General features: G+C 43.8%; 1 protein-coding gene across 1 annotated transcript in view; it reads left to right on the top strand.

Moving 5' to 3' along the window:
- Positions 1-18851, top strand: part of il34 (interleukin 34) — a 99581-nt gene that overhangs the window by 16794 nt on the left and 63936 nt on the right. Inside the window, exon 2 of the mRNA XM_063067366.1 lies at positions 10979-11096. Coding sequence (XP_062923436.1) covers positions 11069-11096 — 28 coding nt within the window. The 5' untranslated portion in view covers positions 10979-11068. The remainder of the gene's footprint in view (positions 1-10978; positions 11097-18851) is intronic.

Below are 18851 nucleotides of genomic sequence, written 5' to 3' on the forward strand. Positions count from 1 at the left end.
CTCCAGGTGCACCGACCCACCAGCTCTAGTGCCCCCAGCTCACACCAGAAACCCAGACATCCAGTCTTCAGGCTCTCCTGCTCTCTGCACCATGATTGAGCTTGGAATGTAAACCCTGGTTCTCCTGCAATCTTGGCCAGTGCACCTGTCCTGACCACAGGTAGACATAATGCTAATCTCTTAGAGGGTGGCATGGACAAGAAGGTAACACACATAAAAGTTGCTGGTGAATGCAGCAGGCCAGGCAGCATATCTAGGAAGAGGTACAGTCGACGTTTCGGGCCAAGACCCTTTGTCAGTTGCGTTCACCAGCAACTTTTATGTGTGTTGCTTGAAATTCCAGCATCTGCAGATTTCCTCATGTTTGTGGACAAGAAGGTGTAGGTTCCTTCTGCCGGGTTGCTAGGTTCTTTATGAGTCAGGGTGTCAAAGGTTACAGGCAGAAAGCAGGAGGGTGAGATTGAGAGGGAATATAAATTAGCCTTGGTGGAGCCGACTTGATGGGTTGAATGGCCTACTTCTACTTCATGTCCTTTGGTCTAATGGCTTGTAGATTAATGTGCTGCTGTAACTTGCCCCCATTTATGAGTGTGTGGTAGAATTTGGGTTGTGAGGGGAGTTGATGGGAATGTGTGGAGACTGAAATGGATTAGCGTGGATTGGTACAGATGTTTAGCATGTACTTAGAGGGCTGTATGACTCCATAACCTTGGATTTTCCTCTTTTCAATATTATTTTGCACTCATTCTTTGCATTGCTTGGGAAGCCAATTTTTGCTAAATTTCAAAAAAAAACCCTTTCTTCCTGTTCCCTCTGCATTTGCTATTCTCCATCCAGTGGCCAGCAATGCCTTCTCCTCCTTTCTTCCCGACTGTCGGCATCGTCGTGCCTCGTGAGCTCTGAGCCCGACCTCGGACCCAGAGTTTGCCCCTTCTTCTAGTCCAGTGGGATTTCTCACCACATGCTGGAGACTTGATGGTAGGTTAAACGGCCACTGTAAATGATACAGGTTAGTGCCTCAGTAAAGCAGTCGGCATAATCAAAGGCCCCACTCACCATTCTTTCTTTTCCCTCTTCATTCAGGTAGAAGATACAAAAACCTGAAAGCACATACCACCAGGCTTAGACCTGCTGGTATATCTACTAAGTGGGCTCCTGACCTTGTTATGGGCTTGCATACCTCAATGCACACTGTAATGATCTGATCTGTATGAACAGTATGCAAGACAAGATTTTCACTGTATCTCAGTACTTGTGACAATAATATTCCACTCCAAAAGGAATCAGAAAAGTATTGACAACACATGGGAGAGAATAAGTTACAGGAGTATTCGTTTATATTTAAAAAAAAAATCCTGTAAATGCCTGCAAGGAAATGAATCTCAAGGTAACATATGTACATTGATAATATATTTACTTTGACTTTTGACTCTGAGTACAAGGAAAAAAGGAGAGGTTGAATGAGGATTGCTTTGCTGAGAGCCAGCTTGGACCTAGATGAGAGAATAACCTCCTGTGTCATTATAAAATGAGATTATCAGATCTCCCTACTTTGGCCCAAGAAGGAGAATTGTAGCTTCTTCATGCGTTGGTAACCAACGTCCCTTAGTTCTGACACCTTTCTAGTCAATATCTTCAAGACTTTAGACATCCTTTCTTAGTAGACTTGTTACCCAGAGCAGAACTACTGCTTTGCTTTATAACCATAAGTGTTTCCAATCTGTCTGCTATTAAAACTTAAGATCCTATATGCTACAAGGTTTCGCAGTGCAAATTCTTCAGCCATGACGTTGTGCTGACCTTTTAACCTACTCTAAGATCAATCTAACCCTTCCTTCCTACGTAGACCTCCATTCTTCTATCATCCATCTTTCTATTAAAGAGTTTCTTAAGTGCCCCTAATACGACAAGATGTCCGTACATCTCTTTTAAAGCTGTACAGCATGGCAGTATAACCGTTATTGTAATGCTTTTCTGCACTAGGAATCAGGGTTCACTTCCCGGCGTTACCTGTACGGAATTGGCATGCGCTTGTGACTGCGTGGGTGTCTTGTGGATTCTCTGGTTTCCCAGACAAAGACAGAGCAGACGTATGGATTGGTCAGGGGTCGTTGTGGGCAGGTTAGAAGCATGGTGGCACATATTTGTACTGTGTTGGTCATTGATGAAAACAACACATTTCACTGTGTACATGTGGCACACAAAGCTAATCTTTAATCTCAATTAGTTATATAGGTAGCCCACCTTTTACCAAAATTTAGTCTGCAGTACTTCTCCCCTTTAAATATCTAGCCCATTGCCTATGCATTTCATCAGCTGTCTAGGTCTTCATCACTGCTTGGGTTCTGTGCACTTTGCTGTCTATAAAATTGTACTCTGGGCACCCATATCTGGGGTGAGTTGCTGTCTAGCACAATATAATACAGTACAATACAGGCTCTTCAGTCCATGATGTTGTGCCAAACTAATTAAACTACTCCATTCTGCCTACAGAAGATCCCTATCCCACATTCATGTGCCTAGGAGACTCTTTAAATGCCTCAGCTGTATTAGTCGTGCACCGTGTTGCAGCCTGCTCTAGCCACCTAGGGAAGAAGGTGTTAGCAATGCTGTGCGGTGCATGATTCAATGGATGAGAGTGATTGTCTTAGACATTTTGCTTGTGATGGTGAGACATGCGGCAGAGGATCTGTGCAGGCTCGATTCGTGGTGTACACATGGGGTTGGAGCCTGGCCCTCCTGTCAACGCTGTGGTCCAGTGTTCAGTCAGTGGAAGACAATCTGCAACTTTACTATGTGAAATGTTCATCACATTCTCAATATTTATTAATTATTATTATTATTAGTTCTTCTTTCTTTTTGTATTTGCATAATTTGTCGCTTTTTGCACACTAGCTGTATGCCCAGTTGGTGCAGTGTTTCATTGATTCTATTATGGTTATTGGATTTGTTGAGTATGCCAGGAAGACACTGAATCTCAGGGTTGTATATGGTGATTTATATATACTTTGAAATAAATTTAGTTTCAACTTTGAACTTTGAAATGAGGAACTGCTGCGGCTGTTCTTGCAGAGATGTGGCTCCAGGTCCATCATGTGCCATCAGTCTACAGGCCATGACCCTGAGGGACTTGCTGCCGTTGGTTGGTTCAGTTGAGGTAAATGAAACCCTTTCAGAAAGAGATGAGGGTCCAGCTCTGTTTGTTGATCTGCCCAACAAACCTGTTGTGCCTTTGGGAGCATGTTGATGTGATGGCAGGGGTGTCAGTCTATGGTAACTTTGTAGAGCACATTCCCATGCTTCAGACAAACTGACCTGATACCTGGAGTCTTGACCATTGTGATGCAGTCTGGTCCACACTGCAGCTCAGGGTATGAGTGCCTTCTCTTGTTGATCGAGGTCTGTGTGGGTTTGTGCACCTGACCATCTGCTGTTTTGGTTGTTGGATAATGTGCAGCATTGCACCCAACACTGTGCACAGTTTCCTCTCCAAAAGCGCTTCAGCTGGACACTTCTCCTTGAGGCCTGAATGTGGTGTGATTTGATATGTCAGCAGGAATGTGTTGAGAGCCTTGGCTGATGCTGCTTCCCTCTTGATTTCAAAAGCAACTGTTTGGAGGTTTTGAGAAAACCTTTCTGCTTGGCTGTTGAACTGTGGATTATACAGGGGTGAGCGGACGTGAATAATCCCACGGTTCTTGCAGAATGCAGCAAGCTGCTGTGCACTGAACTATGTGTCATTGTCAGAAACAAGCATTTCTGGCTTCCCAAAGCGGCTGAAGATTTGAGGCAGCTGTCGAATGATAGCCTCTGCCATTGACTTCGTTGATAAAACTTCTGGCCATTTGCAATAAGAGTCAACCAGGACAAGGTAGGCACACCCATTGACTGAGCCAACGAAGCCAATATGTACTTGACTCCAAGGTCTGGTAGCCTGAGGCCGTGCTCATGGACTGGCACGACTTGGATTGTTTGCTACCATGGAGCACCGAGCGCACTGCTTGCATACAGATGATGTCTTCGTGTTTGCCTGGCCAGTACACAAAGCTTCTTGCCAGGACTTCCAGTCGATTGATGCCCAGGTAATCATGATGGAATTGTTTCAGTACATTTGATTAAAGCATTCATGGAGTCACTATTCTGTGTCCAGACATTGGGTAGGAGCTGAGAGTGATGTATGACATTGGTAAAAGGGTACGACATCTTCCTCAACTTTGACTAGCCGTCCGTCAGCGAGGTATCTTCAGATAAGCTGAGGAAGAGGATCTGCAGCTGTTTCTGCTCTGGCCTTGTTGACCATGAACTGAATACCTTTAGACGCATCAGATACAACCCAGTGGACTTCGAAATCAACTGAAATCGCAGTCACAATTGTGTCTTTGACTTCAATAATCCATGGGTTTGGAAGTCTGGTGAAGGCATCTATCTGACCAAGTTCATGGATTGATGTGTAACTGATTTCAAAATCAGAGGCTAATAACATCATCACCCACTCTTGTAGATGGTTAGCTATATACATCGGGGTGTCTTTCTTTATCCTGAAGATGGACAACAGTGGCTTATAATTAGTAAGGAAAGTGAAGCATCTGGCATAAAATATCTTGTGGAATTTCTTCACAGTAAAGATGATTCAAAGTAAATTTATTATCAAAGTGCAAGTATGTCACTATAAACAATCCTGAGGTTCATTTTCTTGTGGGCATACTTAATAAATCCATAATAGCATAATAACTGTAATAGAATGAATGTAAGACCGCACCTACTTGGTCGTTCAATCAGTGTTAAAAGATAACAACTGTGCAAATAAAAAAAGAAATAATAATAAATAATCAATAAATATCGAGAATGTGAGATGAAGAGTCCTTGAAAGTGAGTCCACAGGTTGTGGAAACATTTCAATGATGGGGCAAGTGAAGTTGAATGAAGCTATCCCTTTTAGTCAAGGACCCGAGGTTAGAGGGGTAATGACTGTTTCTGAACCTGCTGGTGTGAGTCTAGGTCCTATACCACCTCCTGATGGCTGCCGTGAGGAGGAACCATGTCCTGGTGGTGGGAGTCCCTGATGATGAATATTGTTTTCCTGCAACAATGCTTCGTGTAGATGTGCTTAATGGTGGGAAGGGCTTTACTGTGACGTACAGGGCCGTATCCACTATTTTTTTTTGTAGGATTTTCCATTTAAGATCATTGGTGCTTCCATACCAGGCTGTGATGGAACCAGTCCATCACAAATTTATAGAAGTTTGTCAAAGTTTTAAATGTCATGCCAAATCTTTGCAAACTCTTAAGGAAGTAGAGGTGTTACCATGTTTTCTTCATAATTGCACTTGCATGCTAGGGCAGGAAAAGTCCTCTGAAACAAAAACACAGCATGTGTTTAAGAGGAATTTAAAGTTGCTGACCCTCTCCACTTCCGATCCCCCGTTGAAACCTGGCTCATGCACCTCTGGTTTCCTCATCCTGAAGTCAGTAATCAGTTCCTTGGTCTTGCTGACATTGAGTGAGAAGTTGTTGTTGTGCCACCACTCAATTAAATTTTCAGTTTCCCTCCTATGTGCTGATTCACCACCACCTTTGATTAGGCCAATGACGGTGGTGTCATCAGCAAACTTAAATATGGCATTGGAGCTGGGCTTAGCCACATAGTCATAAGTGTAAAGAGAAGTCCACAAATAAAGATCAACATATTTGAATTTGAATCCCATCCTTGTCGCCAATTGTTGTGTTCACTCAGCTATGACTTCGGATGAGACCCTGAGCATGGAGATCGAACAAAACCAGAACACAAAATAGATCTTAATTCAGCAAACCACACAGCCGAAAATCAACTGTGTTGAAAACAGCCCTCTCGCTGGGGCTCATACATAGACCTGACTTGTTGGCTGACTCTGCTAACAGCCACATGGCTCAGTGCTGAGAAGGCCACCTTTCATAAACAATACATGTCTAGGTTAGTATGATTTGGGGTTCAACCAAACAGGAAAGTTCTGATGTTCCGATTAAGAAACATTGATTGTAGTGAATGCTGTGTAAAGTTATCATCTGCCAGAAAATTAGCAGATAGTACACTGGCATAAAATTACAAAAATTTACCAAGTTTACAGTTGCGGAACAAAAAAGAAAAATAAAAGGACCCATTACAGTTAAACCTGTCCAATGTGCACATTAACATTGGAACTAATTTCTGGTGTAGTTGGGGAGGTGTATTGCTTCACTTGCATGGGAACCATGGTCTGCAAGAAAGCACCCGCCACAAGCCAAACTTCTCTCGAAGACCATCTCAAGTGAGTTGGCTGTCTTGGGAGTATTGGCACATCCTTCTTAGAACCATTCATCTACGCAAGACATTTCTTACAACAGCATCTCTCCTTCATTTGGCATTCTGTGGGCATCTTCCCTTGTGCCTCGCTCCACTGCTCCCACCAGAAGACCCCAAACCAGACTACTGTCCTTCGGGGATCTGCTCCAATGTTCTACTAGGCAGAAACCTATGACACGAACCAAGGCAACTCCAACTGGCTGACACCACATTCCTAAATTGGATAATGTGGCTCGTATCTTTGGCTGAAGCCAAAATACTCTTGCTAACAGGACACTGCTTTTACAGAAAACTGCTAAAATAAAAATACCTCACAGCATAACAGTAGAAATCTTACTCAGGGCATTACATGTGTAACTAGAACATGTTGATTTAAAGGTCAAAAAGAACATTTGAGACATTATCAGGAACAATGACTGATCAGAAAAAGTTGGCTTGAAATTGGTTGACAGCAGACTATTCGTGTTGGCTGATTTTGGCTTGCTGTGACATTCTTACCAGTCCAGGACAGGCTGTCTTTGGCTTCCAGCCTTCAGTGCACATAGACCCGCAGCCAATGGCCTGTTGACTTTCCCAATGGATTCACAGAGATTCACAGACTTGGGGCTCTGAGCATCAGGCCTTGATCTCAGAACTTCCAATTGACCTTTGGGCTTTAACCTTCAGTACTGACCCCAGGGCTCACTGACTGATGAATGAAGACCTGGACTCCAGGCCTTGAACTTCAGACTCACCAATGACTGGACCTTGTACGCTAGACCTCGAACACTCTTCTTGCTGATTAATGTACCTAGGGGGTCACTGGTCTGTTTTCTACGTGAGTATTTGTCTGAAAATGCTTGAATTAATGTTTTTGGACCCAATCACTTAGCAACTCACTGAAATAATTATTTTATCTTTTTTGTCCTCTTTGATAACTGTGCTAAACTCCAAATGGCTCCCCAATCAAAGTTGCTCTATCTCAAATCCCCAAAACTAAATGCAAAATATTTCCCCTTCTGGGACCAGAAGGACAGTGATCAAAAATGTTCTAATCTACCTCAGGTAATCCAACAGATAACTTTTTTTTGCCTGATGTAGGGTCTTGACCTGAAACATCAAACAAAGCTTACTACAGAAGTCATTAAAAGATGTTTGGACAGGAACGGTTTAGAGGGATATGAGATTAGCTTAGGTGGGCAGCTTGGTTGGCACGGACTATTTAGGCCAGAGATCCTGTAAACTTTATTAACCATTCCTTTCTCTTCCCCCCCCCTACAGATTTTGTTTGACCCACAGATTTCCTCCAGCAGATTGTTGTTGTCTCAGATTCCAGTGGCTCAGCTTGTTTCTTTTTATTCCCCTTTTCTCATTTTCTTTCTGGGAGTGGAGGACAAGCCCAGCATGATCTGCTCTGCATGTCCTCCTGCTCTGCATTTCACAACTCCTACAATCTTTTGTCTTATTCTCACTCTCAATTTCCCCCACTGGGGATGCAGCTCATCTCCAGTGTCACCCTGTTTTTTTTTTGTGACTTCTCCAATCTTCCTTCCACCCTCCTTTGTCTCCTTCCCAGTTCTGAAGAAGGATCTTTAAACTGAAATGTTAACTCTGTCTTTCTGTCCACAGATGAGGTCTGACCTTTTTCCCTTCTTTTCCTTCTTATTTTGGAATCCCACACACTTTTTTATACTGCATCTGTCCCAGTCTCTGCTACTACCTCACTTGGTGGTGTGTTACAGTTAACTGCTTCCTTGCAGCCTGAATCTACCACAGACTCCTTAGCACTTATGTGTAGTCTGATGCCTCAAATTTGTGCTCATCTCCAGCACTGTTTGTCTCCCCTAACCTTTTGCGCTTTGTTCAGCCTTTCTTGTGGTTACTCCCGTTGCCAGTTAGTATTTTGAGAATTGAATGAAGTGTGCTTTAGCTGACTCAGTGACCTGGTGAGTCAGGATTTTGTATTTGCATGATCTGAATCAGAGATGAGAAATAATGAGTCATGATTTCTAACTTGAGCCAATGTGATTGTAGGTTCCCTAGGGCCTTGTTGGAAAGCGACATCCTTGAGCTATCTGCTTTCTAAAAACAAACCTCGTGGTTGAATGGCAGGAGAGACCACTGGCACTTTTTGTAGTTCTGGAGGTGAGAAGCCAGGGAGTTGATGAGATGTCCACAGGTCCGGAATAATTATTCATGAAAAGGCAGAGATGCAGATGGTCAAGATGAGATTGCTGAGTGGCCAACTCTGTTCGGATGTTTTAACCCCTGGTGTCCCATCATGCTGGGAGGCAGTATTTTTGATGTTTCCCCTATTTTCATTATAACTAGTACTGTTATTTAAAGATTATATATGTGATGTGAGATTGCATCCAGCAGTTCACTGCATCCCCTTGTGATTAACATAGAACATTACTGCACAGTACAGGCTCTTTGGGTCACGCCTTTTCAATGTACTCTAAGATCAATCTTATCCTTTCCTCCTACATAGCTCTCCAGTTTTTGATCATCCATATGCCTATTTAAGAGTTTGTAAGAATTCCCCTAATGTACCTGCCTCTGCACCCCTCCTGGCAGGGTATTTCACGCACCCACCACTCTGTGATTTAAAAAACACTTGGCTCTGACATTTCCACTCCCCCACCACCATGCTTTCTTCCCGTAGCCTTAAAATAACCTTCCGTTCTTGAATCTGAACAAAAGTGCTCACGTTGGTGTCATGTAGCAAAAATTGAACTTTATCATTAAGTCTGCTATTGAATGAGGTAGGAAAGATTTGAAAGCTCGTGGATATACTTCACAGTTGGAGGTAACAATATTTACTTTAGTTCTTCTTTACTGACACTGCCCACCCTATAAACTGCTTTTTATGAAAGCTCCTTTCTGGAAAGTGTTATAAGGTTATTAAAACAAAACACTTCATGTCATCATAAAAAGTTCCTTACAAGCAACTTCAGAACAGTAAGCTTTCCACTGTATCCTTTCTGGGAACTTTGGATGTGTCATAGAATCATGCAGTAGGGAACTGGGTGCTTTGGCCCAACTGAACCATGCCGACCAAGGTTGCCAGTAAAGCCAATCCCATTTGCCCGCGTGTGGTCCATATCCCTTTAAATCTTTCCTATCCATGTACCTGGCCAAGTACCTTTGTACCCATCCAAAGCACCTCCTTTTACTGAGCATCCTTCACTGCAGTCCACCATCACTGTAGGACATGTATGCGTCCAGGTCAACGAAGTGGGCAGGAAAATCACTGCTAACTCTACCCACCCTGCAAACTGCCTTTTCCAAATGCTCTCTTCTGGAAAGTGCTTATTAAACCAAAACTTCATGCCATCATAGAAGTTTCTTCCAGGCTGTTAATCTGGTCAATCATTCTGGTTATCTCCCCTCCCCTCCCCTCCTCCTTCCATCTATTACCTGAGTCACTGCACTGTAAACACGTTAAACCACTTTTTGTACTGCTGTTTACATTGTAAATTCACACTGGTATTTCTGCACATTTTATTCTATAGCAGTACTTTATAATTCTTGTTATGTAATATAGTATTTTTTGTTGCATGCCATGCCAACGCACCTCAGCAAGCTCCTAATCCTCTGATGAAAGGTTCTTATTAAATCTTGCCCCTTTAAAAAGCACTGTGCGCTTTGGCTTTATCTCTGCCCCTCATGATTTTACCTGTATAACTTCACCCCTCAATCTCCAATGGAAAAAAGCCCCAACATGCTCAACCGCTGTCCAGAACTCAGTCCCTCAAGTCTCAGCAACATCGTCACAGATCTCCTCCACACTCTTTCTAGCTTAACAGCACCCTTCCTCCTGCAGGACATCCAAAATGGAACAAATATGGACTCACCAACATCTTATAAAATACAACATAACATTTCACTCATTCCACTTTCGAGACACAGTGCCCTGACTGATGAGGTGTGCATGCCAAAAGCCTTTTTCTCTTGCCTGTCTGCTTGTGAGGCTACTTTCAGGTAACCCATCTAGATCCCTTTGTTCTACTACATTTTTCCCAGGCCCCAACCATCTTTGAATTTCCTACCCTCATTTGTCTTCTCGAAGTGCAACATTTATCTGAATTAAACTCCATTTGTGATTCTTTGACAGACAGTACTCAGCTGATCAAGCTCCCTTTGGAAGTTCTGATAACCATCTTCACTGCCAATGGCAGCACTAGCTTCAGTGTCATCTGTAAACTTACTAACTGGGCCTTGTACACTCTCATCCAAATCAATAACATAGATGGCAATGACACTGGCACTGACTCCTGGGAGACGCCACTATTCATGGGCCTCCAGTCTGAAAGACAACCTTTCATCATCACCTCACGCTTTCTTCTGTCAAGCAAATTGTGTATCCAATATGTGTGTTACAGAGGGAACTTTGCTACTGCCTTCCTCCTCAGCAGACATCGATAGGACAGTGCAGAGAGAGCTGACGTGCCTTACTGAGGAATATTTGAAGAGATGATAGCGAGCTTTATAATGTTTAATTTCCTCTATATCTGCTCTGGCAATGTTTGATGGGACAGAAGAGTGGGTTGTTGGGCAGTATTTAATCTGTGCTGGACCTTACTGGTACAGAAATAGAAAGCATTTTATCTTCTACCTTGTACTGCATATTTATGAAGAGCAAAAGTCTGAAGCAGATCTGCTTTGCCTTTCTTGTAGATGATCCAGGTTTGGGAATGCTGATTGAATCCAATGAAGGAAAAGGCATAGCGAGTTCTGCTACTGGGAGCTGCACTCAGGACAACGAAAATGTTGTGGGATTTCACCAGAGCCATCTGTGAGTCAATTTTTATTCTCAAGGTTCAAAGTAAATTTTTTGTCAAAGTACATGTATGCTACCTTGAGACTCATTTCCTTGCAGGCATTTACAGGGAAATAAAGAAATACAACAGAATTTATGAAAAACTATGTAAACAAAGACTGACAAACAACCAATGTGCAATGGTCTAGTTGCAGAGTGGTTTTAATTCAAAGTTTAATAAGTTTGTCCAGGGTCACCATCCCAGGCTGTGGAGACTAGGGAACAGTTGCTATTGGCTGGCAATCTCTTCTTGTCGCCTTGTGAGCTTGAGGCTGACTGTTACACACAGGTTTAACGTGAGAGGGGAAAGGTGTGAAAGGCACCTGAGATATGTGTTTTTCCACACAGAGAGTGGGTGTATAAAATGGGCTGCCACAGAAAGTGGTAGAAGTGGGTACAGTGACAATGTTTCAAAGACATTTGGGTAAGAACGTGGAAAGGAAAGGTTTATCGCAGATGTCCTCAACCTGGGGTCCACAGAGCCCTTGCTTAATGGTATTGGCGCATGGCATCAAAAAGGTTGGGAACTCCTGATTTAAAGGGCAATAGGCTTGGCTAAGGCAGGCACATGGATGAGTTGGGTCTGTTTCTGCACTATCAAAGTTTAAAGTTCAAAATAAATTTATTATCAGAGTACCTATTTGTCACCATATCCTACCCTGATGGTGTTTTGAGAGGTTGGTCTTGGCTAGAATCAACTCCTGCCTAAGCAAGAAACCTGGACTGGCCACATTTTGCCTACCACCACAATAGGTTTCCAGGGGTTACAATCCCTTTGGCTCTCTACTCTGCCTTGGAGCATCTGGGCAATTGTAATACCTACTTCAGGCTGCTGTTTATTGACTACAGCTCAGCGTTCAACACCATCATATGAGGGGTGAGTGATAAGTTTGTGGCCTAGGGTAGAAGGAGTTAACTTTAGAAAACCTAGCACATTTATTTTTCAACATAATCCCCTCCTACATTTACACACTGAGTCCAGTGGTCGTGGAGCATCTGGATCTTGGACCTCCAGAAAGTGTCCATAGCAGGGGTGATTGATAAGTTCATGGCCTCTCTGCTGCATCTTCTCATTCCAGAATTACTGAAATGTCCTCCTTCAAAGAAAGAGGCTTTCCTTCCTGCACCATCAATGCTGCCCTCACCCGCATCTCTTCCATTTCGTGCACGTCTGCTCTCATCCCATCCATCCACCACCCCACCAGGAACAGGGTTCACTTGTCCTCACCAGCTTCCGCATCCAGCACATAATTCTCCGTACCTTCCACCATCTCCAATGTGATCCCATCACCAAGCACAACTTTCCCTCCCTGTCCCCCAACCTTTCTGCTTCCTGCAGGGATCATTGTCTGTGCGACTCCCTTGTCCACTCGTCCCTCCCCACTGATCTCCCTCTTGGCACTTATCTTTGCAAGCAGAACATGTGCTATACCTGCCCCTACATCTCCTCCCTCACTACCATTCAGGGTCACAAACTGTCCTTCCATGTAAGGCAACACTTCGCCTGTGAGTGTGTTGGGGTCACCTACTGTGTCTGGTGCTCCCAGTGTGGCCTCCTGTATATTGGTGAGACCTGACATAGATTGGGAGACAGCTTCACCAAGTACCTACTCTCCATCTGCCAGAAAAAGTGGTATCTCCTCATGGCCACCTACTTTAATTCTAATTCCCATTCCCATTCCAACATGTCAGTCCATTGTCCTCCTTTACTGCCGCGATGAGGCCACACTCAGGTTGGAGGAGCAACAGCTTGTATTCCATCTGAGTAGCCTCAAATCTGATGGCATGAACATCAATTTCTTGAACTTCTGGTAATACCACCCCCACCCCTGCACCATTCCCTTTTCCCAGTTCCCTCTCTCACCTTATCTCCTTACCTCCCTCTGGTGCTCCTCCCCTCTATCTTTCTTCCATGGCCTTCTGTCCTATGCTGTCAGATTCTCCCTTCTCCAGGCCTTTATCTCTTTCGCCAATCAACTTCCCAGATCTTTATTTCACTCCTTCCCCTCTCCTGATTTCATCTATCATCTACTGCCTTGTACTTCTTCTTTCCCTTCCTCCACCTTCTTTTTCTGACTTCTCATCATTTTTTTTTCTCCAGTCCCGGCCTGAAATGTCAACTGTTAACTTTTTTCCACAGATGCTGCCTGGCCTTCTGAGTTCTTTCAGCATTTTGTGTGTGCTGCTTTGATTTTCAGCATCTGCAGATTTTCTCTTGTTTGTCACATATGTTGCTTGGTTTTTCTTTGTTGGAGGTAATAGGATTCATGCCCTGTCACAGCTGATGAACATACTTAATGTTTGGAGCAGAATTGCCACTTTGTGTGTGGGATGACTTTCCTGAGATTGTGCCTGGACCTCTCTGAGGATCTAACCTGGATGACATATTGATGCAGCTATAATGAAGGCAAGACAGTGGCTATATGCCATTTGGAGTTTGAAGAGGTTTGGTTTGTTACATAAAACACTTTTATATATAAAAGAAACCCTTCTGCAGGTGTACCACGGAGAGCATTCTAATAGGCTGCATCACTGTCTGGTATTGGGGGGTGGGGTGGCTGCTGCACAGGGTCGAAGGAAGCTATAGAAATTTGTAAAATTAGGCTCTAGCCTTCATGGTATCCAAGACGTCTTCAAGGAGCGGTGCTTCAGAAAGACGGTGTCCATCATTAAGGACCACCGTCTCCCAGGACATGCCCTCTTCTCATTGTTACTGTCAGGAAGGAGGTACATGAGCCTGAAGACACACACTCAATGATTCAGGAACAGCTTCTTCCACTCAGCCATCCAATTCCTAAATGCACATTGAACCCATGAACACAATCTCACTTTTTATAATTTCTGTTTTTGAACAAGACCATCCAGGCGCAGATCCATGGTCTCGCGAGACTAATGGATGCCACCACCACCACCATTTTGAACTACTTTTAACACTTTAATATACCTATACACTTTAATTAATAAATTTATTTTTTCTTATGTTACGTACCCCGTAACTGGGTTGCCAAACCAGCAGAAATGGATCACTCAGTTGGAGTCTGGAGTACTAGAACTAAGAAAGTTTTATTAAAGAAACAAGCAACACAGTAATCGAAAGGATAATAAATGCAACAGTTTAGCAATGATAAACACACTTGTGCACAGAATTAAGATAACAGCATCAATCAAGCTCTATCGTTGTCTAGGGGTAAATGACCAAATTTCAAAGTGACTCAAAGTTCAGTCCAGTTTAGTAGTTCAGTTTGCAGTAATCGTTGCCATGGCGATGGACAACGTGGGGGAAGAGAGAGAGAGAACAGGAACAACTGATCATTCAGACACGGCTTCACTCACAGACCGATGATATGGCTCACAAGCAGCTTTTGGGCGGGTCCTTGGTGATGTCACCTGAGGTCACCGACTGTGACCCCTCCTCCAGATGCGGTCGATCCTCTGCAGTGAACCCGGCACCCAGGCAAGGGCGGACACACACCGGGTTCCCGCTGATCGTACCTTTCCACCCTGGCCGTTTTCTGATACTTCTCACCGACTCGTGAGAGGCGTACTGCTTCCAGGGTCTCGTTACCTCGGGTGGCGTGTGTGTCGCCTTAGCGAACCGGTCCCTTTTTATCCCCCTGCTGGGGTATCGCCTGTCCATCACTTCAAACAGTTCAGGGTTCAAAGGGGGAGCCGCTCCAGACAGCTCTCTCTCCCACGTCCCTTCATTACACATCTCCAGACGCTGCTCCATTGTTCCTTATCTCTCCTTCCCCTGAGGGCAGGTGGCAGACCACTTGCTGATGTCACTGATGCTAACCCAGGCCAGCAAACATCTTAATTTTATGTGTATTCTTGTCACACTATATTTATCATGTATTGCCATGTACTACTACCTGAAATTTAACAAATGTCATGACATATGATGGTGATATTAAACCTGAAATGGGCATGTGAGAGAGAAAGGGCTACAGAGAGATGAGTGGGGAATTGGGATTCAAAGGTTTCAGAAGTCTCAAAGATACATTTAATGTCAGAGAAATGTGTACAATATACATCCTGAAATTCCTTTTTCAGAACGGGTTTGCTCCAAAAACCAATGTTGACTCAATGGGCCAAATTCACCTCCCCCTACCTCACCAGTGATACCATTAGGTACAGAATTAGGCCATTCAGTCCATTAAATCTGCTCTACCATTCAATCATGGCTATTTTTATTTTCCAGCTTTCTCCCTGTAACCTTTAAACTCACCCACTCCCTTACCAGTCAAGGACCTATCAATTTCTGCCTTAAATGACTTGACCTCCTCAGCCCTCTGTGGCAATGAATTTCACAAATTCGCCACCATCTGGCTGAAGAAATTTGTCCCTGTCTCAGTTTTTAAAAGAACGCCCCTTAATTCTGAGGCACTGCCTTGGATCCTAGGTTAATGGAAGCAACCTCTCCATGTCTGCCCTATCCAGGCCTTTCAGTATCTAGTAAGTTTCAGTGAGATTCCCTCCTCACCCTTCAGAACTCAGTCCAGTTCAGGCCCAAGGCATCAAGTGTTACAAAGAGATGTGATGTGATAAGACGGATGGCAGAATTTTGCTTCCATTTGTAGCTGGGTCCTGAATCTTGAACAGTGTTGAGGTTCATGAGTGCTGTCTGAGCTGCAGTCAGAACAAGAAACACTGCAATGTAATAAATCTATTACTTAAATGTAAAATGGAATTTACTGCTGTATCTGTGGTGAGAGACTTGTGTGCCCTTAAGGCAAAGCTATACAGGAAAGTATTGTAAGTAATGTAAGTAACACAATCATGTGTAGCATTATAACAATGCGATACTGTAGTGACTGAATAAACCTTCTTTGGAAAAGATACAGAAGGATGTGAATAGGCAGGGTGAAGAATGGAATGAAGTTGAGTGAGATTTTTTTATTAGGTATACAGATATTATTCTTGTTGAGGCTGACTCAGATCTTCTACTGTACATCCTCGGGAAATGAATTCTCTATATATGGTGGTCCTATCCTATGTTCTAAAACAGGGCCTGTCTGCTTTCTTGGTGCTCATAGGAAGAGCTGAGTGTATCAATCTGTTGCTCCTCAGTGTGTGCCCAAAATGGGTTGAAAGAGACCTGTGTGTCAAAAGGTCTCTGAGAGGTGAAGAGCTGGCAACATTGCTCTTTGCTTTGGCATCCTCTGATGTCATCTTCCCTCCCAGACAGGATGAAACATGCTCACACTTCTCTTTCTGAAAGGGTCACAGTGGGCTTTTATGATCCACGGCCTTGAGGAGGACAACAATCTAACAACCTTGCAGGCAAACATACTGAGAATCTGCAGATCCTTCAATTTTGGGCCGTACATTAGAAAGACCACAGACACCCAGCTTCCCAGTATTTCCTGTTTTCCATCAGAGGCTGAAGAAAGCAGTGGGTACCAGCCTCTGATACTGGAGGAGTTTATCCATTGCTTTGAGGTGAACAGTACTGTCAGAATGAATGGCATGCCGGCTGAGTTGTACTGGGCCCAGGCCTGCTGATAGTGTGCAGTGCTATGCTTCTGGCTGGGTGTCAGACTCCATGCGAAGGGACATCATCACCATCATCTACAAGCAGAAGGAAAGCGGGGAAGGCATCAGGAACTGGTAACCCATCTCAATGTTGATCCCATCCAAAGGGTCAAGCCAGACCAGGAAAGGGTCAAGGGACCAGCCAGGTCAAGTCTGCCCTGGGACAGCTGATAGACCTGAGCCAAACCTGTGCTGTACCTGGCAGGAAAACCTCTTTAACTGCTTTGAGCTGCTCGGAATACCATCACCTACACACAGGGCGGGGGAGGAGGCATCTATCTGGCCAATTTGGGCTGGGAGAATGACTTCAACAGGATATATCTCTCACACACATAGGGCATAGGAGCAGAATTAGGCCATCTGGCCCATTGAGTCTACTCCGCCATTCAATCATGGCTGATCCTTTTCTCTGGCTCCTCCTCAACCCCAGTTCCCGGCCTTCTCCCCGAAACCTTTGATGCCATGTCCAATCAAGAATCTATCAATCTCTGCCTTAAATATATCCAACGACCTGGCCTCCACAGCTGCATGTGGCAGAAAATTCCACAAACTCACCACCCTTTAGTTAAAGAAATTTCACCACATCTCTGTTTTGAAAGGGTGCCCCTCTATCCTGAGGCTGTGCCCTCTTGTCTTAGACTTTCCCACCATGGGAAACATCATTTCCCTATCTACTCTGTCTAGGCATTCAAAAGGTTTCAATGAGATCCCCTTCATCCTTCTGAATCCCAGCAAGTACAGACCTAGAGCCATCAAACATTCCTTGTGTGATAACCCTTTCATTCCCGGAATCATCCTTGTGAACCTCCTCTGGACCCTCTCCAATGCCAGCACATCCTCTCTAAGGAGCCCAACTGTTCAGAATACTCAAGGTGAGGCTTCACCAGTACCTTATAAAGCCTCAGCATCACATTCTTGTTCTTGTATTCTAGACTCCTTGAATTCTAGACCTCTTGAAATGAATGCTAACGTGGCATTTGCCTTCCTCACCACCAACTCAACCTACAAGTTAACCTTCAGGGTGTTCTGCACAAGGACTCCCAAGTCCCTCTGCATCTCGGATTCCTGGATTTTCTCCCATTTAGGAAATATTCCACACATTTATTTCTACCACCAAAGTGCATGATCATGCATTTTCCAACATTGTATTTCATTTGCCACTTTCATGCCCATTCTCCTAACCTGTCTTAAGTTCTTCTGCATCCTGTTTTCTCAACACTACCTACCCTTCCACCAAACTTCGTATCATCTGCAAACTTGGCAATAAAGCCATCTATTCCATCATCTAAACTATTTATATATAGGGTAAAAAGAAATGGTCCCAACACCGACCCCTGCGGAACACGACTAGTCACTGGCAGCCAACCAGAAAAGGATCCTTTTATTCCCACTCGCTGCCTCTTACCAATTAGCCAATGCTCTAACCATGTTAGTAACTTTCCAGTAATACCATGGGCTCTTAGCTTGGTAAGCAGCCTCATGTGTGGCACCTTCTGAAAGTCCAAATATACAACATCCACTGCATCGCCTTTATCTATCCTACTTGTAATCTTCTCAAAGAATTCCAAAAAGTTTGTCAGGCAGGATTTTCCTTGAAGGAAACGATCCTGACTTTATCCTATCTTGTCCTGTGTCACGAAGTACTCCATCACCTCATTCTTAACAATTGACTCTAACATCTTCCCAACCACTGAGGTCAGGCTAACTAGTTTATACTTTCCTTTCTGCTGCCTTCTTCCTTTCTTAAAGAGTGGAGTAACGTTTGCATTTTCTAGTACTTTGGCACCATGCCAGAGTCTAATGATTTTTGAAGGATCATTTCTAATGCCACAACAATCTCTAACCCTACCTCTTTCAGAACCCTAGGGAGCAGTTCATCTGGTCAGGGTGACTTGTGTACCTTTAGGTCTTTCAGCTTTTTGAGCAGCTTCTCTCTTGTAACTGCACCCACTTCTCGTTCTTCACACACTACAACATCAGGCATACTGTTAGTGTCTTTCACAGTGAAGGCTGACGCAAAATACTTATTTAGTTCAGCAGCCATCATCTTGTCCCGTTATTATTTCTCCTCATTTTCTAGCGGTCCTATATCCACTCTCATTTCTCTTTTATTTTTAACATACTTAAAAAAACTTTAACTGTCCACTTTGATATTATTTGCTTGCTTGCTTTCATATTTCATCTTTCCCTTCTAAT

This window comes from Mobula hypostoma, chromosome 14, assembly GCF_963921235.1.
Source record: "Mobula hypostoma chromosome 14, sMobHyp1.1, whole genome shotgun sequence".
In the NCBI taxonomy this organism is placed as follows: domain Eukaryota; kingdom Metazoa; phylum Chordata; class Chondrichthyes; order Myliobatiformes; family Myliobatidae; genus Mobula; species Mobula hypostoma.